This window comes from Chiroxiphia lanceolata, chromosome 11 (assembly GCF_009829145.1).
Source record: "Chiroxiphia lanceolata isolate bChiLan1 chromosome 11, bChiLan1.pri, whole genome shotgun sequence".
Lineage (NCBI taxonomy): Eukaryota > Metazoa > Chordata > Aves > Passeriformes > Pipridae > Chiroxiphia > Chiroxiphia lanceolata.
The window spans coordinates 9,266,357-9,293,273 of NC_045647.1; the positions used below are offsets into that span (position 1 = coordinate 9,266,357).

Here is a 26,917-nt window from a genome sequence, read left to right on the forward strand (position 1 = left end):
ATTAATGGGGCCGCTCATCCTGTCTTTCTATAAATCTTGGTCTCCAATAAAGTGTATTATTTGCAATACTGCTTATCTAATTATTATACTTCATAACTATGGAAAGGGCAGGCTGATCCAGGCCAGTCATTAATTTGCTAGTAAATGAAGTGTTGCAAAGAACATCTTGTGATTATAATTCAATGCCAGTTAACACAAGTATTTCTTACCACATGTTGCAAGAAAGAAACAACCACTTTTCCTGAGCTTCATCAGTTCTGCTTCTCTTCCCTCCCTGATAGGAAGTATAAAGCTCTTGCTGCTGCCTCTTATTACATAAGTCAAAAACCTGCAATGTATAAACAGGGAGAGACAAAATGATAGACAAATACACTCCCAAAACAGGCCTTTAGAGTGAGAGATGGAATGGAAAGTTCCCACCTACCTGTGACAAGAACATCACAGGATCCACTCCACAAAATAGGTATCAACTCTCTTACTCCCAACAGCATTCAAGTAAAAGCATAACCAGGAATTCTATTCATAACTATGACAAAGTGCCCAGGATAAGCAGAAATGTCAACGTGAAATAGAGTAAAGCCACAGAATTTGACTATCACCAGAAACAGCACTCTGCAGTTAAAATTATATATATAATAAGTCACTAGATATAGTGCTGTGAACCAGATAACACTATTTAGCAGCTACAGTATTGAGGCTCTGTGTTCCCTCCATCCCTATCCCTTTAGCCAGTCCAAATACATGCCATCTTTCTATCAGTCTAATGCAGTTTTCAGAACATAAGCTTTGTCTATAATGAGGACATTTGATTCAACTGATTAACAGAAAAAGGAACAAATTATATCAGTAATGGAGGAAAATGGGGCCCTACCAGAGCACTCGACTTTGCAGCACAGAAAAACGGGGTTTGGGTGGGGTTTTTTCGTTTGGTTGGATTTGTTTTTTTAAGTATGAGAGTTCTAAAAGACAAAAAGAAAATACAAAACAGTATTCTGTATTTCACATTTTTATTAGCTTCTTGCTGGCAGGCATTACACTTGGGAATAATATTGCACCAGGCATTAAAAATATGAATTCTACCACAGGGACATTTTGCATTTAGAATCCAATATAAATATTTCTAATCATATTTCCATGGCTACAGATAATATTTGGTTGCTTGATTTATATGCATAGAAAGAAACAGTTGTCATAACTGTAAGAAACTGTACTTATCAAGTACTTTTAAAGGGTGGGATTTGTTTTCCTAGAATATTACAATACTGTTTATTGATTTAGAAACTAAATTAGTCTACACAATAGCAGCTTCTCCCCAACTGCATTTTAAATTCTTTTTGTTTCTTGCTCCCAGTGTCATAGCATTAGATGGATTAGAAACCATTTAGACAGAGGTAATTTTAGCACTTTGAGTCGAGTCAGAGAATTGTGTTAATGACACAAAATACCCTATTGTACTAATTCTTCGGACTCCCCCTTTCAAACAAAAAGGTGTCTTGACTGAACAGGCACATGCACGGTTTTTTTCTGATCAGGACAAAAGAACAGAGCTGCTAGAGAACGAAACTCCTCCAGTCCTTACTGATAAACAATAAATAGTCGTATAAAAAAAGCCCACATTGTTGCTTTAGTCAAAATCCAGACTCTCTTGGGTTTGCTGTCCAATTAAGTTGCTAATCACTGAAGTGGCTCCTGTGGAGTCAGAATCAGTCATCTGTTTTCCGTGCCAGTCTACAGAAAGTCCAGTTATGCTCCACTGTGTTTTCATTGGCACGCTCGCTCATGTGATGAACTCTGGTGTTCCTGATCGTGAAGCCTTGCTTTGTGATGTACTCCATCAGATGGACTCGGAGCGACACTTCCTGGTGGTAGTCGCATGGCCCAAAAGTGAAGGAAACCTGGCAGTCCCTGGTGTCCATCATGTGCTTGTTCCACTTTGTGAAGTGGTTTGAAATGCCTTCCAGTAGCGCGTGGACTTTCGTCGTGATCGTGAGCTGTGTGATGATGACGGCCACTGGGTTGGAGTACTTGGAAAGCTTCCGGGTGCTGGACAGCTCCACCACCTCCTCAAAGGTATCCACAGGATACAGTGGCTTGGGGTCATTAAGACACTGAATTAGCGGCTCAATCTGATAGAAGTCCGCTTCCTTCCGGAGGAGGTCGAACTCCTTGAAGTCCAGTGGCAAAGTGAGCTCTGAGGTCCTTAAAAAGTTAAGAACATAACGGAAAAGTGGTCCATCTCTGTCAATAAAGTAATTGCCCTGAGAGTCCCTGGCAGTGGGGAAGTCTCCCCTGAACATGGCCCCGAGCATTGAGTCAGGATATCTCGTTAGAGTTGTGAGGGAGGTCGTATACATGTGTCCACCCACATTTAGCGTGACTGGATCAGTCATCTAGAAAGAGAGAAATTGCAGAGTTTATGAAGCCACCACACAAGATTTGATCACCTCACTGACACACATGGCAAATACTGCTGGAAAACTGGGAGAGAATCACCCTCCTCCCGTTCAAAGCCTTTAATGGGTGTTTAAACCTGGACAAATCCAAGCCACCTGGCAACAAGGCACAACTGGCAATTAAACAGGATGATACTTAACATGCAGAACGCACATTTCCAGAATGCTTTAGAAATCTGAACAACTGAGCTACTGTCAGAGAAGCGAGTTTTGCATTTGGGCAACAAGTTTTTTCCTATTCTACAGATGGGGAAATGAGAACAGCGATATTTCCTGACGAACAAGTTAGTCTGAATGAGGCCCAGCAGTGTTCCTTACTTTCACAATCTGTCTCTCATTCTAGAACAAAACCAAATCAAAAAAAAAAAAAAAAAAAAAAAGGAAAAAATCAACCAAACAAGTCTTAAACCTCTTTTTCTCCCTCAAAAGAGGAAGACAGTGCAACTTGACACATAGGACCAAGAGCTCACAATCAAAATAATCCATGCCCTGGTTCAGAGGCATCATTAAAATAAGCAGAGAAAAAAAAAGAACTTTCAGCTTTTAACTCTAAAAAGAAGTATTTATTAACAAATTAGCATGCTACATAGAAGAGGGGGGCAGAGCACAAACCAGTCTGCATCAGTTTCCAGATAGCTCATGAGGAAGCAAGAGAGAAAGGAACATAAATCCCATCTGGCCACCAACCCTAACAACCAGGACTGTGGCCAGCCAGAGAAGAGAGACATATGCATGGTAGCAGAATGAGAAGGGGAGAAAAAGAAGATATGTTTGTCTAGTTTGCGACAAGGTTTACAAGGAAAAATACTTTTCTTTATAAATAAAATTACAAAGTCCTTAAAATTATATGCAGGAAGCACAAACTATTTTCAGCCTTTGTGTTAGGAAAACATTAACAGTGAGCCCCAGGCGTCAGTTCAGTCCTGGCTGATTGTCACTATGAAACATGAACCTGGGTGCTCCCCACAAGCTGCAGGTGAGGTGCAGCACTCCAGAGAAGGTAAGTAAGCTGTTGTAAAGCTGGTGTAACATGCACAGTTTTCCTTCTCACACGACTGAAGCTCTGGAGCTACACAAGACAGATCTGGAAGGATTCTTGCTGCAAGACCTCGAAAGCCCAGTTGTACCACACAGCACACACTTGCACAGCCTCACTCACCATATATCCCCAGTCTCCATTATCCATCTGTTCAATTGCTTGAACTGTGGTATTCCAAGTTTAACAGAAGGCTGCTGAAAGGATACGCGATTCACCTCCTCTTATCTCCCTGCAGGAAAAAGCACACACAAACAGAGAACAAAACATGGCAGACCATCAGCACCTACAAGAACACCAAGGGGAATACTTTCCAATCAAAGGTAGGCTCTCTGCCAGGACAGCCACAAAGCCACATTAGCAGGAGAATCTGCAAACCCGCTTCTCCCTCCTTCTCCCTTCACACTACCCACAGGACTGCCTCTGGAGCACACGGGTAATCACTCCAGTGGCTGCCTGAACATCCCAGTTTTGTTGAATAACAAGCAACGTGCCTCTGAGGATAATACACGTTCACAAACTACCTTTCACCTGGGAAACTCTGAGTACTTTGAAAGACAGATGTCATTTTCCCACTCAGCCACCACTGAGGTCACACATGTGATCCGTTACTATTAGTCAGCATTCCCATGCTCCAGTTTCAAACTGCTCAGAAGAATAAATCAAGCATGAAAGTCAATGAACAGTAAGAAGAAAAAAACTCTCGCTGCAGAGTTAATAATTCAGCAGTGGAGAACTGTAACTGATAGGAAGAACATTAATCTACAGACAAAGAGCATGAATGGACTTCCCAGACATCTACTCTTGAAAGCACCTCTGTAGGGACAAGCCAGAGGACACCAAACATGTTTTCAACACATTCCAACAAAAGCAATTTGAGAAGAGGTTCATGCCGTGACTTCCCAGACGATGCTGAACTGTTGACTTGCATAACAAGGGGACTGTCCACATGAGCACAAGGCAAATCCACAGCGAGGGTTGTGCAACTCGGGGAGGGGGGGAAGTGAATGACCTCAGACCTCAGTGTTGATTTTCCAGTGGTGGCCTGTCAACCATGTCAAGCGATGCAAGGACAGGGAAGCCAGTTGTCAGGAAGCCTTTATCCCTACCCAGAGCCTGCCTCTCTGCTAGAATTGCTGAAAATTTAGGTCAGCCTGTTTTAAGTAGGGTACAGCTTCTCAGCTTTGTTTATTTTTACATCTTAAAGACCACACAGTTTCCAAGTCTCCTGCTCCCATCCTCTTTACTAACAAACTTCAACAGTCACCCAGCTAAAGGCAGATAAAGATTTAGCCAAGCCAGAGACCTACATACCAAAACAACTGAAGGTTCATAGCTAATTCCCAACCAAAAAGATAACTTGCCCTTCTCTTTCCTAGCAAATAAGGTTGGTCTCATTCGACACAGAACCAGGCAGCATATCCCACCTCTCTGGGCTCTGCTTCCCTGCCCAAACCCACAGACTGGGCACAACAGTGTCCAGCAGGTCTTCCAGTGCCAGCAGCACAAGCACAGCCCCAGCTGCCTCTCAGACGGATTAAAGAGTACAAAAAGCAAAATCAGTGTATGAAAATTGTGAGGCCAGACAACAGAAGACTAAGGAATACTAAGATACAGAACTAGTCATACCAGGATCCTATTTTTACAAATTAGAGACGGAGTATGCTTCAAGAAAGTACATTAAAGCACACCCCCCCAACAGCAGATAAACCTGGAACGCTCGTTTGCCAACCTCTGTAATTATTTTTTTTAAATGTTCACAGATCAAGAAGTGAATTCTTTCAAGTTTTCTCTGTTTGGAATTGTCACTCATTAACTTTTATCAATAGCCCAGATCTTTTAAATTCCAGCACTTGAAAGTGTTAATCTGGTCAAGTACAAGGCCAGGAGAACATGCAGATGTGCTAAAATCACATGAGACTGGTATAGGTTTCTGATATTCAAGGAAAAGACTCACTTGAAAGTGAAATGATGCAGCCAGACAGAAACCTCACTAGTAATCATGGCAGAACAGATCTGCAGTCTTAATAAAATTAACTGGAATTACATATTCAGAATATTTCAAAGACAGAGAGATGTCCATCAGTGTTATTTTAACTGGTGGATATGTTATTTTGGTCAGTATCTAAATCCACACTACAGATGAATCAAGACTTTACGAGGAGAGAAAGAGATGACACTGCATGCCCGTGCAAAGGCATGAACAAATCTTTGATCACAGCACTGCTGTGTAACACCACAGTGAATAATTCACGAGAGCAATTATCTGAAACAAGCCTAGCCCTCAACACAGAATTGGAATCGAGAAATCTCACTGACCTTTGTGTAAGGACCCAGAACCACGAGGCACACACAAACCTCCCTGGCAAACCAGTGCTGGAGCAAGATGTGCAACACGAAGGGAAGACACCGGGAGGCCATCCTAAAATGATGCCTGAGTGTGATCCCAACTATCCACTGCTTACCTCATCAGCCTGGGAGCTCTGAATTTCTGAACAACTTCACAGGCTAAAGTAGCTCAGTTTGGGTACAACTTGAGCTAAGGACTAGCAAGGCTGAGGATATACAGCCTTCATGACATATGCCTTTACAACAATGCTGTAAAATCTTCCTGAATGGAATACAGTGATCATCAGTGGGGATGGGCAGACACTCCAACCATACTCCAGGACAGGCAGCCTCAAGCCAGCTCTGGTCCCTCTCACACAACAACGATCTGCACACAGGGCCAGCCTCACCAACAAGCTACACCGTCCAGGCAGCAGATAACGGATGACATCCTTTGATAACCATCAGCCTACCTTTGATAATCACAAGAAATACTCATTTAAGATGAAATTCAGACAAAGTGCCGACACCATTTAAGTCAAACAGGATGTCCCTCTTTGGTGGGAGCAGAAGTGCCCGGATGGTGTCAAGCCACAGTCCTGCCGTCGTTGCGCTGTTCCGTGCACAGGGAGGGGACACACAGCAGTGACATGGTCACTGTGGCTCCTGCCACAGCACAGCACAAGCACAGCCAAAACTGGAAAGGCACAATGAGAAGCGAGAAAAGCACTCAGGTCATCAGTTTATACTCGACACACCAAACTGGGTACCTGCATTTACAAAATGCTCACTCTTATTTCATTGTATTATGACTCAGAGGATTACAGGGCTGTTTATCAGCAGCACTGCTGCAACAGGTAGTACCACTAACTTCAGCAGGGCTTCTCCCAGAACAGAGCTGCTAACCCACAACCATTCTGCAAGCTGAGATTCAGAGAAAGCAAGTAAGAGTCAGGTGAACGTATCTGTGAACACACACCCGGGCTCAGGCGAGGCCCAGGGATGCCAGCAGCACTGCAGGCATTTGCACTGCTGGGACTACAGGCACTGCATCGGGTTGAGGCCACAGGCTACAAACCACTGCACTGATGTCACACACAGTTACCCAAAGGAGGAGCAGAAACACACCCAGCAGTTTTAAGTCAAGAGGCACAGACCACCTGATTTGTTCCAAATGTTCTTCATCTATTTTTTCAAACAAAAGAATTAAGGGATTTATTTGGGGCAATAGTGTTTCATGAGCAGTTTGGTATCAATATCACAGCACGAGCTGTTTAACCTCAAGAGTTACCTTTGATTTCTAGGTCAATATAGAGCTGGCAGGAATTTTACCAATGGCAGCTTAAAAAAGAGTAAGCTAAGACTCCACTTATACAGACACATACACTTGGCATTTCATTTACTCACCCTCTCTTGAGCTCCCTGCCTCTCAGACTTGGATCTCCGAAGATGAGAAGAAACTCCAGCCCCAGCACAGTTATGCTGTACATGGACAACCTCTCTGTTCCCAAGCCAGTCAGAACATTTGAAAGGCAAGTTCTTACTGTAAATTATTGGTGACTCACCTGAACTGACAAACACTGAACAGCAGCAGTGCTGACTGTACTCCACCAAACTACAGCAAAACAACAGTCTGTAGAGCAACCCCTGAGCTCCAGTTCTGTGCTACCCTGTTAACCAGGAGAACAAGGAGGAGGAGAGCTCTCAAAACAACCAGTTACCCGAATCTTCTGGCAATGCAGCCGATCGGCTTCACTAAAGAAAGCATCTACCACCTTCTACACGTGTCAGGTTTATAATGACTAATGCAGTTTATTAAATGTTAACTTGATTTTCTTGAGTTGTTTTTTACTAATACTCAGTCTGCACCTCAGGCAGGATGGAAAAACGCTCACGCCAGACACTCAGCATTTTCGCTCCTTTATGTTTAATTGCTTCACTATAAATTCCAAGCTCCTGAAGTTTCCTTCCCTCCCCCGAGGAGCTCTGTGACATCCTGTTTCAAGCCCAGATTCCAAACTTTCCTTTTAATTGCTTCTTGTTGGAAGAGCCCACATCCTAGTACAACTTTGGCCCTCCTCTCAGAGAGCCAAAGGAAGACTCTTATATCCAGCCTGGTCCTGCTGAAGCAACCCAGAGCACCCAGGCTTCCAGGATCTGTGACACTAATTGAGTTTTACCCACGTATTTTCCTTCTGTGACACTAATCAGTGTTGTTCCCATGTGGAAACACGTCTCCAAACAGTTTTAGGGGAGGACAGGTGTCAGAAACACTGAGCCTCGCTGCACACACCGATGGGGCTCAGCACACACACAGACAGCAAGACGGGGAAGAAAACCCCCTGAGAGCCCAGAGAGGGGGCCAGGGCTGCAGCAGGAGCCGGGAAGTGCCCGTTTCCATCACAGAGGAACCAGCGAGCTCGTGGTAGCAGAATTCTCTCCAGGATCAGAGTGATTCAGCAAAGACGCTGGAAATGAACCCAGACATTTCGTCTCTCCCTCCCACAAGTGACCCAAGAGCCCACGGCCTCATCCCCACCCCAAAACAGAGCCCCAGCCCTGCCTCCTCTCCCCATGGCGCAGGAGGACCCACTGCCCTCCTCTCCCGGAGCAAAGCCCACAGATCCCAGATCATCCTCACCAGAGATCCCCGCCGGGCACCGCGGCTCCCGCCCGGGCATCCCCCCGCTCCGCCCTCAGCCCAGCCGGGAACGGGACCTGGGCACCACCTGCACCATCCCTGCCCGAGCGCCGCGGCCGCGGCTCCCCGTTCCCGGCCCGAGGGAGCCCCGGGGACCCGGCCCCGCACCTGCCCCGCACTCGCGCCGGGACGCGCCCGTCCCGCCCCAGCGCTCCCGCCGCGGGCGCGGCCCCAACCCCGCAGGGCCCCACTGTTCCCCCGAGCCGGGGCACCCCCGGCCCTGCGCCCCCCGCCCGGCCCGGCACTCACGGGCGCAGCTCCCGGCACCGAGGCGGAGCCCGGCGGCAGCAGCAGCGACGGGGACTGTGCCCGAGCCCGGAGCGGAGCCGCCGGCGCGGGCGGGGACGGCGGAGCGGGGGAGTGTCCTGGCGAGCCCCGCCCCGCCTGTCGGTGGGTGACGGGGCGGGGCGGGCGGGCGCCAAGGCGGGACGCGCCGCCCCGCTGCCCCCGCGGCCGGCGAAAGGTGTCCGCGCAGGGCGGGCCCGGTCCCCGCGGGGCCCTGAGGGCCCGGCCGGGGCCGCGCGCGGGGGCGCTCGGGCGCGCGCGCCATGCGCGACCCCGTGGGGTGTCCCCGCCCCTCGCGCGGCCCCCGGGGCCGGAAGTGGCGCCAAAACGCCGCGCGCCCCACTCGGCCTTCTCGCGCGTGCCGGGGAGCTCTCGCGAGAGAGCGCGGGAGGCGGGGCCTGGCGGCCGCAGGGCGAGAGGACACGGGCAAGATGGCGGCGGCTGCAGCGGCTCTGCGGCACCTGGCCACGGGCGCCCGCCTCGCTCCGCGGGGCCGCGCCGGGGGACCGCTGCCCCCGCACCTACAGCAGCTGCAGCAGCGCAGGGGCTTCCGTGTCTCCGCGCCCGCCGCCATACAGGTAGCGGGGAGGGCTGTCCCCGGAGAGGGGCTCGAGCTCCTCAGGGCAGGGTCCGGCCCCGGGGCGGGCGGGCGGCGCGATGACTTCGCCCCGGGCTGAGGGGACTCCCGGCGTTCGGGGAGCGCGGCCGTGCCCCCGCCCAGCCCGGCTGCCGCTGTCTCGCAGGTGACGGTGCGGGACGCGCTGAACCAGGCGCTGGATGAGGAGCTGGAGCGGGACGAGCGCGTCTTCCTGCTGGGCGAGGAGGTGGCTCAGTACGATGGCGCCTACAAGGTTTGTGGAGGCCGTTGGCGGGCCGGGAAAGGGCCTCAGGCGGGCCGTGACTCCTGTCTCCTGCCCTCCAGATCTCCAGGGGCCTCTGGAAGAAGTACGGGGACAAGAGAGTGATCGACACCCCGATATCCGAGGTGAGGCTGCCCTGTCTCCAACCACGGTGATCCCTCCATCAGCTGCTCCCTGCTCCTAACCCCTTGGTTTCCTTCTCTTTCAGATGGGCTTCGCAGGAATCGCTGTCGGAGCTGCTATGGTTTGTACATTTGCATTCTTCCTCTTCTGGTTTTGAAAAATTAAACTATTTTTAGATAAAAACACAGTAATACATTTTAACGTACTTAACAGGCAGGGTTGAGACCAGTGTGTGAATTCATGACGTTCAACTTCTCCATGCAAGCCATTGACCAGGTCATAAACTCTGCTGCCAAGACCTGTTACATGTCTGCGGGATCCATTGCTGTTCCCATCGTGTTCCGGGGCCCCAACGGAGCAGCGGCCGGAGTGGCCGCCCAGCATTCCCAGTGCTTTGCAGCCTGGTACGGGCACTGCCCTGGGCTCAAGGTCGTCAGTCCCTGGAGTGCAGAGGACGCCAAGGGTTTGCTGAAAGCATCGATCCGGGACGACAATCCAGGTGAGCACGGGCAGATCATGGCAATACCTGGCGCTCAGTCCTGAGGAATGGCTGTTTTCCCCTCCTGTCCCATTTAAAAGATACCACAAAAAAATTGTTAAACCGTAAAGCACTCAGGTTTTCTTTACTGCAGCAGTAGGGTACTTACAGAGACAGAAGGGTTTACTCTTTCCCCAACAGTCACCTGCCTTGCTAACAGCAGACTGATTTTGTGCTGTTGCCAGGTAGACGGCTTTAGTGTGAGTTTTGTTCCAACCAGGAAACCTGGAAGCATTTATAAATCTATCATAAAGGGATTAAAAAGGATGAAGGTAAGTTAGGAGGCCTTCCTGCATATACAGTGCTTCAATATAACTCATTTTTACAGATCATGAAATTTAAATGATAAATTCAGAATGTCACTAATTGAAAGCAGGGCCACCTTTGTCTTTATTTTTCACAAACGTGAATGAAAAATGGGAGACCTTTCAAAAAGTGGTGATTGTACCATTGTGTGCTGAAAGTAAAATACCTGATCTCATTTCAGACTAGTTGTAGACAGCTTTTTAAATGCTTCAGCATTGAAGTAAAGACTCTGATTTACTTCTTTTTTTATTTAATTGCTTCTGCAAACATGCTCCTCACTCCTTTGTTGCCTGGATGGGTTTAGTGTATTGAGCTGCTGCAGGACAGCTAATGGTGAGTGCAGCCCTGTGCCTGCAGACATACACGTTAATCCAAGTATGTTTTCTTCTAGTTGTGATGCTGGAAAATGAATTACTATATGGTGTTCCCTTTGAAATGTCTGAACAGGCACAGTCAAAGGAATTTCTTATTCCAATTGGAAAAGCTAAGGTAGAAAGGCAAGGTAAGCTGAGAATATGTTTGTTTCCTTATTAACTGACCTGGTTGGGGACTTTTTTTAACCTCAGTTATTCAGGGTACTGCTGTCACAGGGCACAGAAAAGTATTTCAAATGTTAAGTGTTCAAATGTTCTTTTATCCAGTAGTATGATTTCATGTTCTGTTACCCTTTTAGGGAAACATCACCTGATAATCCAGATCTCAACTAAAACAATACCCTTCTAAAGGATTTGTTCCATAGTGTAGAGATGAAGTAGGTGATGGCCGAAACACTTCTTTCCTCACCTAAGTGTATAATTTTTGTCAAAAATGCAAAAAGAGGTCATTGTAGTGTTTCACCCCATTTGTTCATGATTTACCACTGAATTTTATGAAAGTTTGAAAAGGATAACTTGGTAATTATATTAAATACCTCTTCAGTTCCCTGAATTCAAGGGTGAAGTTTGTGTCTTAGCATAGGTCTTCCTCTTTTCCTGCTATGTCTGGGCTCAGCTTTTCAAATAAACATAAGGAACTTAAATTTACAAGTGAATCTAAATGTTAGCCTGAAAGGAGCCTGAGGTATAGAAAAAAAAGCTTTAAATCTTAAGGAGTTTTTTTCTATTTTAACACTTGTTTCTTTTCTAGGAACTCATGTTACAGTAGTGTCACACTCAAGACCTGTTGGCCATTGTCTGGAAGCAGCTACTGTACTTGCTAAAGAAGGTGTAGAGTGTGAGGTGAGTGGGGTTTCTGTTGCCTTTCTTTTTCCCTGAAGGGGGGAAAAAAGCAGAGTGTCTTCTCACACAGGCTCTGCTCACTTCGGTGTATTAACTACAAGCTGCTTATATTTGTAAGTCCCTTTAACAGCGCGTGCCTTTCATGTTTCTGAGTTAGAAATTTTGTTAAGACCTGTCTTTAAAGTCAGAACAGATGAAAGTGCTGAGGGGCCCTGTACCCAAACGGTGGTGACTGACAGGCTCAAGTCACAGCAAAGCTCTCATTATCCCTTTTCCCCCCAGGTTATAAACCTGAGAAGCATTCGACCAATGGATATCGAAACAGTGGAAGCCAGTGTGGTAAAGACAAACCATCTTGTCACTGTAGAAGGAGGTTGGCCCCAGTTTGGAGTAGGAGCGGAAATCTGTGCCAGGATCATGGAAGGTACCAAGTTTTGCAGTGCATGTCTCAATCTCGTTCCCTGCTCTAAATCCTGAAGACTTTTTGATAAAGCCTGGCAAAGGCAGAGTTAGGGGTTATAGCTGAGGAGCTGGAGCTTGGCTGTCTTGCTCTAGAGATTTTTACAGGGTGGGTACAAAAACCACAGTGCGTGAAGATAAACAAGCAGGAACAGCACTCTCTGGAATATTAGAGCTATAGGAACAAAACTGTTTAAATAGAACAAGATACAGAAATCAAGAGAAAACCACAATACATGGCAACCTGACACTGTCTTCTGTTTCAGGACCTGCCTTTAACTACTTGGATGCTCCAGCTGTGCGTGTTACCGGTGCCGATGTCCCTATGCCTTATGCAAAGATCTTAGAGGATAACTGCATACCTCAAGTGAAGGATATAGTATTTGCAGTGAAGAAAGCTTTGAATATATAAGTTGTAAATACATGTTTTAAAGTACCTGCTTTACAAAGCATTATTGGTGTTGGGCAAGTTGTATCCATAATTTATGTTCTATAAGCTTTGTGAACTTTTGTACAGTGGGGAAAGTATAGTGACCTCCCAGAATATTTATATATGGGGTTACGCTCCCTAAGCCACACTTCATATATGCAACAATGTGGTAATGCTTGTGTTCAGCAGTACAGTTGGGCTAGTGCTACTGTTTGTGGAGAAATCCCATTCTAAATTCAGAGTGAGGAAAAAATCCTCCGTTTTTGCTTGGCTTTAAGTACCAGAGGAACTGCATCAAATCCGCTGGAGCGGTGGTTTAGTACACAATTGCAGAGAGCAAGAGTAGGCCCCCAGTGCAGTACAGCTGTAGGAGCCCATGGTCACAAGGCCTATTAGAAGGGAATGACTAGACTGGATGGGTGAAGCCTTGCCTGCCAGTGCAGCTCTGCACAGAGGCTGCAGCAGCCCACAGTGTGGGTTAAGAGGTGGTGACCCTGTTTGGTTTGAGGAGGGCTCCACACATGCAGAAAGACTTCTGCACAAGAGCTTAAATAAAGATCCTGACCCTCTTCAGTAGGTGATGGGAAACACTACCTAACTTTTCTTTACTCCCTGTCACATAGAGTGATTAAAAAAATGCATGTCCAGATGCTTGGCTTTTATGGCTCAGCTCCATGTGGGTGTCTGTAACTCCTTGCCTGGGCTGACAACAGCATGTTTCCATTATAGGTCTTGCAGAGCAAAATGAGTTCCTTTATTCAGCTGCACTGAGCCCGAGTCTGAAGCAGCAGTTGTGCAGATTGTGTGTGAAGAGCTGGGGAGCAGTCGAGGCAGCCTTTTGGCAGAACATGACATCCCAGAGTTTGGCTGAGGGTTAGTCCTGCCAGGCTTCCCTCAGCAGCTTTTGGTACAGAGGGAAAGCTGCCCTGAGGGGCCTGTGCAGCAGGGCCTGCTCTGCACCCCAGATGCAGTGGCTTCCCAGTGAACAGGGGGAGAGGACATACCTCTGTAAACAGCCAGAAGAGCTCAGGTCCTGTTTCAGGGAAGGGCCAGGAATACCTTTCAGGATATTCCTTTTAGCAGAGGTGCTGTTAGGTTCTTAGGAAGTGTGGCTTGCAGGTGCCAATCCCAGCTGAACATACCCACCACACTGCTGAAGGAATTCCATTAACATTTTAATAAAAATGACTGAATATCACAGGTTACATGAAACTTTGTACAGACATTCTCTGCATAGTAACAAACACTGATGTACTTGAATTTTAAAAAATGGATTATCTATAATCCTTTAAAGTGCAATTTGTTTAAGGTTTTAAATCAAAAAGGATCTTTCAATAAAGTTTAAACTGTAGAATTAACTTGAAGTAACTTTGCATTTAACTAAATCAAGAATAACATCCCAGTGCCCTATTAACTCCCATTTCAACTGTTTCCTCATTTAAAAACACTTTCCCTTGTGGTGGCAGGTAGGATGTCCATTTAAACAAGCTTAGTGAGACAGCATTTTAACTCCACCAGCAAATATGGTGGGAATAAGATTTAATTCTCCAGTTCCCTCACCTGTGCAGTATGTTTTAAGGGTTGGATTATCTAAAACAAAACTTGTTGATTCAATGCAGCAAGAATTACAATGAGTTACAAGTGCATGGAAAGAGTTGAAAAACTGAGCAGACTAAAACTACATCCCTGTAATTTGAAAAAAAGGGGTGGAATAGAGCTAGGAAAAAATGCATTAATTCACCATCATCATGGTCATTCCTATTTTCAGATTTTTATTCAGCTATATAGAAGCTGCTGTACCCCTGCAATTGTAGCCAGAGAACACAATTCTTGAAACCCAGTAAAGAATGGAGTACTTATCACAGCATGGGGAGGCAATTCGGGCAGGGCAGTGCTGCTGCTCGAGGAAAGCTGAAATCGGGCAGAACGGAGCTCCAAAGTCATCAGTGCTGGTGGGTCAGTTGCTGGTCAGGAGGGTCAGCACAGGAGGGGGAGAGGGAATTCAATCCTGGAGTGACCAGTGGCCTCAGCTGATCCTGGGAGCACTGTAGTCGCACGTCTGTGTTTTCTTCAGAGTTCCTTTCTGAAAGTTTTGGATGGAGCTGAGCAAGGCTCCCCGGCTCGCACTGACGGGCTGTGGCATTGGCACCTCTGTACTCAGGGGAGGAGCTGCTGGTGGCAGGGGTGGCGGAGGCGGTGCTGGGGGTATGGACGATGCTCCTGTTGAGCCAGGGAGAAAAGATATAGTTTGATTATGCCAGGGGTGTCCTGCCACAGAGGACTGTGGCTGCTTGGCTGGACGTGGTCAGTCCTGCACTACACACATCATCCCTTGAATGCCAATGGAATGTGAAGAACAGAACAGATGGGAAATGCCCAAGTGATCAAATCCCTCTATCTGCAGGTGAGTTGTGTCATCTGAGACACCTCTGAAATGAAGCCTGAAGGGCCTCAGTACTCAGGGATGCAAAACATGACTCAAACGTGATCTTCTGTAGGAAATGGGAGATCACTTAATGGGATTTCCCAGCTCTTGTTTTTGCCTAGTAAAGCAGTTTGCTTTCTGGGACATGAACAGTAACAAAGACTGGAAGCAAATTTTACTACCTGTTCCTACTTACTTAACACACTTTATGTTCTTTGAAGGACCGCATCACTGTAATATTTGTGATGACCATTTTGCTTGGTCAGATTATATTCCATTTTTAAAGTACTAACTGCAGATAGAGTTTTCTGGAAGTGTTTTACACTTCCGCAGTCCACTTTCTTCAGACATGTTGTAACGAATGCTTGTTGGACAGACTGAATGAACCACAACACTGTGACACACACCTCTTGCCTGCCTCTCCTGTTCCCACCAGCCACCTTTACACTCTGGCCCTTGCTCTCTACCCCAGTCAAACATCCACTGTGTGCTTCTCATCATTCCTCAGCCGCCACATCCTGACTCCCTGGGAAGCCAGAGCCCACAGCAGTGCATGTGGGGAGCTAGCCCAGCAGTGAGGGCCTGCATGGAGGGGAGGTGCTTCCTTGGCAGTTCAGATCCAGGCAGGTGGCCTAATTTGCCCCAAGCTGCTCTGCCAAACACCCTGATCTTGTGCAGCTCTGCTGCTGCACATTGCACCATCATTTCTACACAAGTATAGTAATAATAATAGGCCTATCTTGTCTCATATATTCTGGAAGGAGTAGGGGCATAATGATTAGTATCTTAGAACTATTCAGCAGTGAATTTTAACTCCATCATCTAGATCATAAGTTGTTCCACATGAAGACTACAGAGACAAATGGCACCTATAGTCTAACACTTGCTTCGAGTAGCTCTAACCTACAAAGAGAAATATACTGATAAGTGGCAAGAATAAGGATACTGGACAAAACAAAACATGAGGGCAACCAAGACACTGTGGTTACTGAAGTAGAACTGCTTGCTATGAAGTGAGAAAATACCAAGCAGTTGAAGGACATTATGACTCGAGGTATTTGATGAAAGATAAAGCTCAACTGCAGAAAAAAAGCAGACAAAAGTTCTCTGTGCTCCATTTCTCTCTCAATTCCTCACACTTGTTTTCAGACTAACAGGTAGCAGTAAAAACATCACTGCTGTTATTAAGCAGTTTTTCTACTAGATGAAAGACATAACTCAAAGCTCCCTCATTTTCTATTTGTACTAGTCTTTGAAGAGAGACTTCTCTCATATGGGAGCAAGCTCAAAATGCAGAATATTCACACAAAGTGTCCCATTTTGCCAGTGTACATTAATATGTGCTGTGATTGTAGCACTTCCAGCTCTTCAGGAGAAATTCTCATTGGCATGAAAGCCCTCTGTGAAAACAAAACATGGAAGTACATATTGAGCTCATCTTCACTCTCTTCCCTTTCAGGGGAAATACTCACATCCTAACAGAAATACCAGAGATCAACTGAAACAATTTAATGTTCCTGGTGCATGTGGATCAACTGTTCTCTGAAGTAATCAAAACATAACGAAATGGCTTCTAACTTACCCAAATCTGCTTTTTACACTTGCCAAAGATGTGAGTCAATTTACCATTAGAAATACTGGAAAACCATTCCCTGGGTCAGAGCCCTGTTTCTTACATGGATAGACTGCCAGGAAAGGAAAACTTGGCACTTTGCCAAAGGAAGAACATGACCAAGAACAGTTCAAGTAACCATTTTATGGTTGAAGTGGTCAGTGCAGAAGCTGTAGGACTGGCACACCAACCTGTCCCCAAATAGATCAGGTGAGCTGCTGTAAGAGCACCAAGAGCAGCTACTCATACATGAAATGGCTTCAAAGAGATGCAAGAACTGCAGAGAACAAAGCCAAGATTTTTGTCTGGAACTGCAAGGTGAGGCTGAAGAGGCTATGCAAGTAGTTGTACAAGATGCAATAGGGAATTGACCACAAAAACAGCGGCCAGGACTCAGCAGGGAATACAAATACAACGGTAACACGTGCAGTGGAAGAAGGCACATGTTTGACAGAGAGGGGGAGCAAAAAAGACACAAAATGCTTGGATGACTAAGTATTATTAGGCCAAGATTCCATGTCTATCTTCAAATTTTGGTCTGGTTATTTTACAAGGGGGGTAGAAAAGACAGGGAAGTATAGGGGGAGAGGTCACCTTCCTTTCTCGAAAATTGTTAAATTCCTCAAGACTCACTCTTATTGAAATAGAGCTGCTGACAACATCATGCAATTAAAGTCTTGTGAGACTGATAACAGACAACGATACTCTTACATCCGAGCTCTGCCTTAAAACATAAATACAGGGGTCAGAATGGTATCTGACTAGCCATGAGCATTACATATTGAACCTGGTAATTAAGAGCATGATTCCAAAAATCTTCATATCCATTCATTTCAGTTAGTCAGTCCAAACCAAGCTGTCCTTCCCTTCTTGACATGAGTGGTGAAAAGGACATCTGAGTTCACACACAGGTACTCATATGTAGTTACATCTACAGATTAAACTGTTCTACCCAACAGTGACATATTTTCCCGTATTTACTAGAAAAAATCACTTAAGACAAGTGCTCAGTGACAACTTGGCCTTTCCAAAATACATGTTGGAAGACATTGCCTGCACACACACGTTCTACTCATTCATGCAGTTGTAAGAATAAAACACTCAAACAAGAACTTACCAAGGGTTTTTACAGGGACATTTTTGTTAAAAGAGTGTGTTAAAAGGAATAGGAAGTAAATCAGATGCTGTAAACTTGATGCCTGAATTGAAACAAAAACTTAATTATGAATTTAAAGTGACAGCAATAGTGCAAACAGCATTAAAAACTTGGCTGAGAATGGGATGCGAACAAAGAAAATCATTTTAGTGAGGTTTTAAAGATGCTGCATTTCATTAAAATAATCTGTAGGAACATTCAGATTTTTTTCTTATATTCCCTCCCAATACTAAGTTCAAGATTTGCATTCAACTTTCCCATTTAGAAACAGAGCATCTTTAAAGAGATAAATCAGCATTAGCTTACTTTTCCGAAAATTCACGTTCAAAATGATGCATGCTCTATTGAAGACAGCAGAGAAAGAGAGAGGACACAAGTTAATCATCCGGTTCTCGTGTCAAAGTAAGAAAAACAGACACTGTTAGCTGAAAAGTTAGTACAAAAGTCAATACATTCTTATTCACTGACAAATACAAGGACAGTGGATTGACTATTTCAATATACATTTACAATACTTTGTCCAGTTCTGAATAATGAACCACTATTTTCCACACTCTAGGCAGTATTATACTTGATCACCAAATACAACACAAATGCTTCCAGCTGCACATGCCATAATTCAACCTTTAGAGGATTAAAGTGCATTTAGAGAGATTTAGCAAGAAATCTGCAGGAAGATTAGCCATAGGAGATGAAATCCATTCAGTTCAAGGAACACTTCCTGCTGTATTAACACCTGTATTTGCACTTATGAGTCAGAGACACTCAGGAAAAGCGCTTCCTAAAGCACTCAGATTGTCTTACAGAAAGGTGAAGGGCAGGCAAGATGCACCATATGGATGCCAATGAAACCTATATTGTGCTGAAGGATTTAGAATAACTGGCACAGAAAAGATTGTTAAGTACAACTCTCACTTTGTTCCTGCAGAAAAGCCCAGGAAAGCAAAAGTAACACCCCACAAACTTTTCTCTGTTGTAAAACATCATGCTGTTATTTTATGGTCTTATTGGTTTTAGAGACGATTCAGTGAAGTTTTAAATAACCCATATCACAGTGTTCTGCATCTCTTTTGATCCTAGCCACAGCTCATATCCACAAAGAAAACCAACAGATTTTCAAAGAAGCAAAGAAATGGGGAGAAAAAAAGAACCGGACCTTCAAGGGAGAATGTCAGAGACACAGGTTGTTGCATTAGAATCACTTGCCATGATCTAACCAATGTCCTTCAAAGAGGTTATTTAGCCAAGTATCTGCAACAACACCAGCCCAAAACATTCTCATCAATGACAGCAGCCCATAAGAGCCGATGTTTCCAGTGGACACCTTTCCCCTCAAAGCAGGTCATGCAGTCAATCCTACAGCTGCAGCTGCCATTAAAAAAACAGTGAAAGCCAACAACTATTTTATTTCTTAGTCTGTCTTCCATCAACTATACCAAGCACTCTGGTGCAAGCCAAGTCTCACAAGGCCTTTGTTGAGAGACAAAGCACCTCTCAACATGTGAGAAACCCCTGAACAGGTTCCTTCCCCAGGACATGTCAGCCTGGAGCCCATTCCCCAGTGTCTCTGGCTCTGCACATACCCACACACCACACTGATTTAGTTGGTTACCAAATGATGGCAAGAGCTTCTGCTGGGTGCACTTTCCCTCATCAGCCTCAATTTTGCCCTGGCATCACATCACCAGGATGCTTTGAGATGCCCTGATGCTAACACGACCACAACCAAACCACACAGACAGACTGAAAGCCTCATGCCCTTTTGAGAATCATCTCACCACACTGATACCCACAAGCAATTTTGGTTTAGAGGTAAATACCCTTAGTAAGTACAAGGAAATTGGAAGAGAGACAAGCTACAAAGGCATCACTTGTCACTAAGTCCTACCATGGGGCCAGTGAGTCTTTCATTGAGCCAGTAATAGCATATCTGCTTAGAGCAGCTAAAACTACAACACTGCTGGTGAAAAAATTCAGCACACTAGTTTTCTCTTAGAACTAATATCCACAATTTCTTCAATTAATTCTACTCACAAAAGCATTCCTGAAAATGTGCCACTTGCCTTTACACTTCACGAACAACATCCAAGCCATCAGCTCACTCAGCCATTTGAGTCACATCAACACATAAACCTGCATCACATGCTTAAAACTTGAAAAAGCTTTCAACGAAGTTCCAACAAGTCCAAGTTAAAACATAACTAAAAGGTAGTTTTACTGAAAAAGAAAAAATTGTTTCCATTTGTCCATCTTGGAGGCACAAGGTTTTCTTTTGCATTTGCAGCTACTTCTTTATTAAAAGTGTAACAAACCCTCCAGCTAACACTGGGTGCATCCTGAGAGCAGCACTGTTACTGTGCAACACAATAACACTAATTATTTTGTTTAGGCTAACTGGGAGAAATTAGTTCCTAAAATACACATTTCTCATACCCTCACCTTGAAGGAGAAATTACTAATTTAAATTTCAGCATGACTGATTTGAATTACATCAGACTGCAGTGTCCTTTGAAAGATCATTCACAGCAAACACAAATTTGATTGCATCATGTTAGTTACTGAGTTGTTCTGTGTAGAAAGTTCCTGGGACTAGAAATCCTATGGCATGAGTCACCATAACAAATGGTGATGCTATGGACTGCTTCCCCTCTAGAAATCTTTGCCAGTGCTCCTCTTCCAGCCTTTCAGCCTGAAGAACATCCACTGTTGCTCAATACTCAGATTTGTAATCAAACTTTCAGAGTATTTCTATTGGTCACTCAAGCAGATTCTTCACCACTTCTCATCACCTGTCCTAAACATTAGCAAACTGTCTGCACAGCTACCCTGCAAACTGAAAAACAGAACTGGTCAAAAATAATAAAGATATTATTTTTAACCCAAATCAGTCTCTGACTCGTTTCTACGAGCTCTAATGGGTTATCAATGGGCTGTAGCACAACTGGGGAGATTTACACAGCCTAAACCACTGAATTTGTCACATCCAAAATTTCTGAAAATACATCATAGCAGTACAGGAGTAAAGAGACAATACACAAGGGATGAACAAGCAGTATTTCAGAGTCAACAGACCATTAACACCAGAACAAATGCATACTGCAACATGAGGCCCAAAAAATGTCTGGAAAGTAGCAATGTCAGTAGGCCTGCAGTAAAAGAGACTTTGAAGCAAGCACTTACACTCTGTGGATAAATCATATCATGTATATCCCAGGAAAGGTTATTAAATGAAAAAGAAAACTATTAAAAGGTTTTCTATGGTCCTCAAAAGAGAGCCATAGAGAATGGCTCACATGCCCACACTCAGGCTGGCACAAGATAATTGTCATCTCTGTGTTCCATCCTTGAAAATCACCATCCCTTAGTCATCCTTGGAAATAACACCCACCACTGAGGAACAGAGGGGAATAAAAAAACCCAAAACCATAAAATAATGACTCTTGAACTTACCTGCTGTAGAGGGAGGAGTGGGGGATGATGGAGATGTTAAAGGGGAACTTGCCCCAGAGCCTGCTAAATAAAACAACAGTCTAGTAACTACAGCTGTGACATGGCAGCTCAACAGTCAAGACAAGACAGGTTGTTGGAAACAGGCCAACTTTATTGATTGAGGATCCAATCCTGCTTCCCTTGAAATCTTGGGAAAGATTCCCATTCATAGGAACAGTGTCACTTGGACCCAATCTGAACAGAGCAGCTTTATAGCACAGAGCATCAGAAGATCTCCAAACACATAGGAAGTGCAGTCAACAGTATTCCTCTATGGGAAACACTTCTTTTCTGCTGCTTAGGCTGTTTGATTTCAGCATCCAAATTCTGTTCCCTTTAAAAGTTGTGCCACTGCATGGATGGCACCCATCTCTCCTAAGAGATGATGTTCAGTCAGTTGCTGTACTCCACAAGTTACTCTGATATCTAACTACTCCACAACAAGCTGCTTTTGGACACATTTTAGCCAAGCAAGTCAGCTCTTTTATCTGTTCCATAGTACTAACCATACCTTCTAACTAAATAAAGACCTGTCAAAGGCTCTGTTGTTTTGGAATTTGGCACTGAAGCAGCAATTAAACAGATAATTCTCTCATCTTAACACCTTACTATGTAATACAGATCACCATTAAAGAGTCTCCCTGAAGACTCCATTCTTAAATAGCCCATATAATGAATATTGTTATTCAACTCAAATATAAAACAGAATAAAAAGACTGATTGGTTTGCTTTGGGTTCTTTTTTGAGGAATGGGACACAGACGAGAGGAAACATTACTTTAAACTAAGCAGCTGAAAATCTAAATTGACAATATTTTTAAGCCCTCAATTTATCTATTGCTAAATACCCAAAGCAGTGGTTATCAGGCTTTGGTCTGATATTACTATGTAAGCTGATGGTAATCCTGGATCTTTTCAGACAGAAAATGACAGTAACAACAAAAGAAATGACACAGATGTGTAGAGGCAAAGTTTTCTCTCTGTAGTTACCTGAGTTATTTGAGTTGCTGTATTTTGCTGAGTGTTCTTCCCCACTTTCATAGGCAGAACGTTTTGACTTCTTTGAAAGGAAGCAGAGAAAACAGAAGATGGGAATGAATAATCACTTTTTGTTATAAGGATTGAACTGACAAACAGATTTCTAACAGCCATCTGCTGTATCACACAAAGTTTATCAATGCCCAACATTCCTCTCCCCCATCCCCAACACATGCTGACAAGAGCAGCAAGGCTGTTCTGTGCACAAATATCTCCAGGCAGGCACCAGGGCAACTCCAGTGCCCTCTGACCACAAGGGAAAGGCAGAAAACCAACCCACCAGAAAGGAAGAGCAATGCAGACAGTGCTGCAGGAGGAGACTGAAACAGGCTCCAATGCCCTCCCTGGGAAGCAGCACAGCAGCTCATCTGTGTATGAGGTGTTAACCAAGACTGGGTGCGTACGGTAACCTCGCACAGGTTAAAGCAATATACAAGTCAGATACCACTGTAACTTCAAGGTTTTAGTAAATATATTGCTTAGCTACAGAAGTGAAAACAATCAGGAAGTAGTGCAGACAAACACAGGACAGAACAGAGCCACGTACCTGTGGCTAAACCTATCCATGCTAAACATTCAAAAAATACACACATCTTTTTCTGTGTGAGAAACCCATTTAAAGATTCCTTACTTTTCGTGCTAAGATCTTCCTTTTCTTTTTTTCTTCTTCAGAGCCATGATGAGATTGAGCTCTTGTCAGCCTTCTGTGCTGGTGAATCTTCAAAATGAAGGAAAAAATAGAAAAAGAACCATGTTAAGATCTTAAATGTTTTCAGACAACACATTTGGGGTACAAGAAAATATGCTGTAGTCAGTTTGTTTAGATTTATTTTTTCATTTTTAGCTTTTATCTTTACTGTTGCTGGTAAAGGAGGCTCATACTGCAGTTAAAATTATCCTTTAACTTGGGAGCCACTGCCTGTGAAGCTGCATCACTTAAAACAGTGAAATGCCACACAGTCAACAGCTGTTCTACAAGTTCTCATACTGCATTTTTAGAAAAGTAAATCTGTTGATGAAAGCCTATATTACTCAAAATCAATTTTGAGTAAAAACTCATTTTCTGTACGTAAAAATTATAAGAGGAAATGAAATATCTGTAGGAAATAAAGAAATGCAGACATTACCAATTTCTGTTCTTCTGTTAATCGCTTTTCTATGCATTCCTTGGAGATTTTCAACGCCTCTTTTAGCTTGGTAGGAATCTAATACAAAATAGGGAACAAGAACATGGCACAAAATGTGATAAAGGAAAACAAAACTTGACTGCTCACACCTCACCACTCATCTCATCACATTGCTCATCTAAAGCCCCAAGTTCTGGCACCACTCCTTTAGTGAATAGAAAATAAGACTCTAGATGCATGTTTTTCCACTCAGAAATAACAGCAGGGACAAAGAAACTCTAAAGGCCGGGAGAGGTGACTATTTTGATACTCCAGTCACATCCCCAAACTGGCATGAGGCTGACAAGACACATGGTACATGTCTTCCAGGAGAAGTGCCCTAGGGCAGCTCCCCAGTGGGACCAGATGTGGCTCCCAAAATGCCCCAGCACTGGGGTTGGCAGCAATGTGCTGATGGTCTCACGTAGCAAAATCAGCTTCACAAAGTGCTTCCTCTCACTGCAAGGGACCCACATTACTTGGCAGCCTCTGCTCAGATAGAGCATCATCATTAGCTACACAAATGGGCTCCAGGACAGCAACTGCACTTGAACACTCACGGGTCACATCATGGCCCCTTTCTAAGGATACAATTCAGCACAGGAATCCAAATACTGCTGGAAAGAACAACAAAGGCAAATAAAGCCAGTTCTCCTCTACCCTCTCTGTCAATTAATGCGTAGATACTCACAGCCTGGCACTTTCATAACCATCAGTAAATCAATGTTCAACTCTACCTTAAACTGTGGTTTCTCAGAGTTTGTTAGCAGGACGTCACTGAATAATCTGTGAGTGATAAAAACAGAGGAATATTATTTCCAAGAGACAGGGAAAACCACAGCAAAAATACTACTGGTACTGTTCACTTAGACCCCTCTTTCTTCCTTTCCTTTTCTATCCTCATCCCTAGGCCACAGTTTAGTTTTTTCCACAGGTTTTTATGTACTGCTTTTTATTTTCCAAGCACTACTGTGATATTAGCAGCATCCAACACTCAGAATGTAGTCACTACTGACGGCAGAGAAAGCAAGTTTATCTGAGATATTTTGAAAGTTCCTACAACAGGTACAATTATCTAAGGCAGAGAAGAACAACTTTTCCTTAAAAGCATATGGATTCTTTAATTATAAAAGATCTCCAGGGGTTTTATTTTAAATTTCACCTAAGCAAAATCATTGTTCTTGTTAGGAAAATTCTCTTAGCACAACTATTGTTTTAGTATTAACAAGAAACATGTGAAAGGTCAATGAGTGAACTTAAGATTTGACAATATCTGCATTCTTGCCTGTACTCCGCAAAAGGTAACTAAAGCAAATCATCTAATATTTTTGTTCTCCCATCTATGGTGTCAGGAGCAATGCTTAATCCTTTTCCATCCAAAACAAAGACACTAGAGGGCAATGGTAGTCTGAAAATAAACTGGTTAGTCTATTTCAAGATACTTTGTCCTGGAGAACATACTAGAAAACTGTCCCAGAGAGATCTCAAACCCGGCTCCAAGATAAATATTTCTGAGATCTTTTGTTGCTGTTTACTATGGAAAATTATCACAGACTTATACTAGGAAAAACAAATTCAACTCTAGAATCAAGTTAATTAAGGAGAGTATTCCATGAAAAATTCAGAAATAAAGCAGACTTGAAAATACTTTCAAAAAGCCATGACAATTCATCCTTCTTTACAGGGCTTTCTGACCCTTTCTGATTACATGTTCTTATGAAACTAAGAGAAGTCATAATTTGTATGGCTATAATAAATAGATATTTAAATTACATTAATTGCTTTAAATTACATTCATGCCATTGCACATCTACATAGAACACTTTTGTGAGGAGTATTGGTATGAAGGAGATGTAGTATAATATCTTAAATATCAGATGCAGCTGGGCATGGATTGTTTGTTCAATTTCTTTTAAGACTTGTATATTCCTGTATTCACAGAGTTTTCTTACAGTATTTTTCCCCTGTTTACAGTCTCCACCTTCCACCTCCTTCAAAAGCAGACGAAGGGAGGAGGAGAAGGAATTGAAGGATGCGGTGACTCTCAACCAGGAAATCTGAACCTGAGAGCATGTTCTAAATGCACTGCAATCTGTGTGTTGTGAGATCAGACCCAGATTTAGGCATGGAAAATCTGTCATTTATTAGGTCTTGACTCTGGCACCTCACATAAGGAAAAATAAAAGAACTTCCCACCAGAACTGTGGTTCTGTGGCTCGGCACGCTGGTGACGTATCACAGCACAGGGACAGCAATTTCCCTGGAAATGCTGTGTCTCAACTGCAGGCAGTGTAGCCCTGCAGACAGGTGTGGTCTCCACTCACTAACATGCTGACAGTGCTCCCTTCCTGCATCCTGGCCTTTCCCCACTGTCCCCCCCGCCCTCACCCCTTCACTGCATCCTGGGAGGACAGCCTGTTAAGGAAATTTAGTCTGTCTATGCTTCAGAGAATCCCAAAGCCAACCCTGCAAGAAACCAAACAGAAGTTCCACGTAGCATTTCATACTCAGAGCAAGTCTAAATGTCACTGCTGAGCAAAGCAAGAGATCTATTTCACCAGTCATAAGTAAACTGATAGCAAAATCTACTGAAGTAGATCTGAAGGAGACATGCAAAAAGACTTATTCTAAATCTTTTTAATCAATCTGTACATGACCTTAGTCATGCTTGCATTACTTTAATAGCTGGATTAATTTAAATCATGATAACTAAAGTGTATTCATAACAGCTCCAACACACCAAGAGACAAAGAAATGTTAAAAGGACATTCACCATGTTCACAAGGGATGGGTTCTACAAAGCCTATCAATTTTAAAGCTTCATTTGGGACACACCCCTCAGAACAAGGAGCAAAAAGGCTCTTCCTCCTGAAATAATTAAAAACATTGCTATGAGTATAAAACAAGTAGAACAGGACTTACGGCATCTGTAAGAGCCGTGAGACAGTTGGCATGCCATTCTTCATAGCTTCACAGGTCAGAATGGATTCCAACACTGACACTACCAAAGAAAGAATAAGAATGAACACATTTTTGCACGGCAGGACAGCAAATGATTTAGAATGAATGTCTGTGTGATGTTACCCTAAGTATTGCATCAACCAAGCAGTGATGAAGCTCTCTGGCATGTGTTTTTTATTATAGCGTTACTATTACACACACAGACTTTTCAAGAATGTTAGACATAAGGCAAGGAATCCAGGCATCTCATTACTTACTAAACACTGCTTTATCACTCAGCTAAAAAAAAAAAAAAAAGGTTTTACTTATACACTACATACATTTCATGAAGAACA

General features: G+C 44.0%; 3 protein-coding genes across 13 annotated transcripts in view; 1 reads left to right on the top strand and 2 right to left on the bottom strand.

Moving 5' to 3' along the window:
- Positions 1-990: 990 nt before the first annotated feature.
- KCTD6 (potassium channel tetramerization domain containing 6) lies at positions 991-8,884 on the bottom strand. 3 transcript variants are annotated; one of them, XM_032699451.1, is made up of 4 exons: positions 8,768-8,849; positions 7,383-8,285; positions 3,613-3,721; positions 991-2,390 (listed from the first exon to the last, which is right to left on the bottom strand). In XM_032699451.1, exons 3-4 carry the CDS (start codon positions 3,637-3,639, stop codon positions 1,704-1,706), a joined length of 714 nt encoding a protein of 237 aa, XP_032555342.1. In that variant the 5' UTR covers positions 3,640-3,721; positions 7,383-8,285; positions 8,768-8,849; the 3' UTR covers positions 991-1,703. The 3 variants fall into 3 exon arrangements, with proteins under 3 accessions (XP_032555342.1, XP_032555340.1, XP_032555341.1); XM_032699449.1 differs by lacking the exon at positions 7,383-8,285 and having other exon boundaries at positions 8,768-8,884; XM_032699450.1 differs by lacking the exon at positions 8,768-8,849 and having other exon boundaries at positions 7,383-8,366.
- Positions 8,885-9,163: 279 nt separating this feature from the next.
- On the top strand, positions 9,164-14,095 carry PDHB (pyruvate dehydrogenase E1 subunit beta). The gene is made up of 9 exons (XM_032699448.1): positions 9,164-9,381; positions 9,547-9,654; positions 9,726-9,788; positions 9,872-9,907; positions 10,000-10,285; positions 11,022-11,132; positions 11,756-11,847; positions 12,130-12,271; positions 12,573-14,095. The coding sequence occupies exons 1-9, from the start codon at positions 9,235-9,237 to the stop codon at positions 12,716-12,718; spliced, it is 1,131 nt and encodes a 376-aa protein (XP_032555339.1). The 5' UTR covers positions 9,164-9,234; the 3' UTR covers positions 12,719-14,095.
- The window catches only part of PXK (PX domain containing serine/threonine kinase like), a 35,756-nt gene continuing 22,737 nt past the window's right edge, over positions 13,899-26,917 (bottom strand). For 2 of the 9 annotated variants that reach the window (XM_032699437.1, XM_032699445.1), the window contains 7 exons: positions 26,544-26,622; positions 24,359-24,407; positions 23,583-23,660; positions 23,087-23,173; positions 22,408-22,477; positions 21,380-21,442; positions 13,899-14,956 (listed from right to left, as the gene is read on the bottom strand). In XM_032699437.1, the coding sequence (XP_032555328.1) occupies positions 14,763-14,956; positions 21,380-21,442; positions 22,408-22,477; positions 23,087-23,173; positions 23,583-23,660; positions 24,359-24,407; positions 26,544-26,622 (620 nt within the window). In that variant the 3' untranslated portion in view covers positions 13,899-14,762. Of the gene's footprint in view, positions 21,443-22,407; positions 22,478-23,086; positions 23,174-23,582; positions 23,661-24,358; positions 24,408-26,543; positions 26,623-26,917 lie in introns of all 9 variants that reach the window. The other 7 variants (XM_032699440.1, XM_032699443.1, XR_004359139.1 and 4 more) reach the window with 7 other exon arrangements.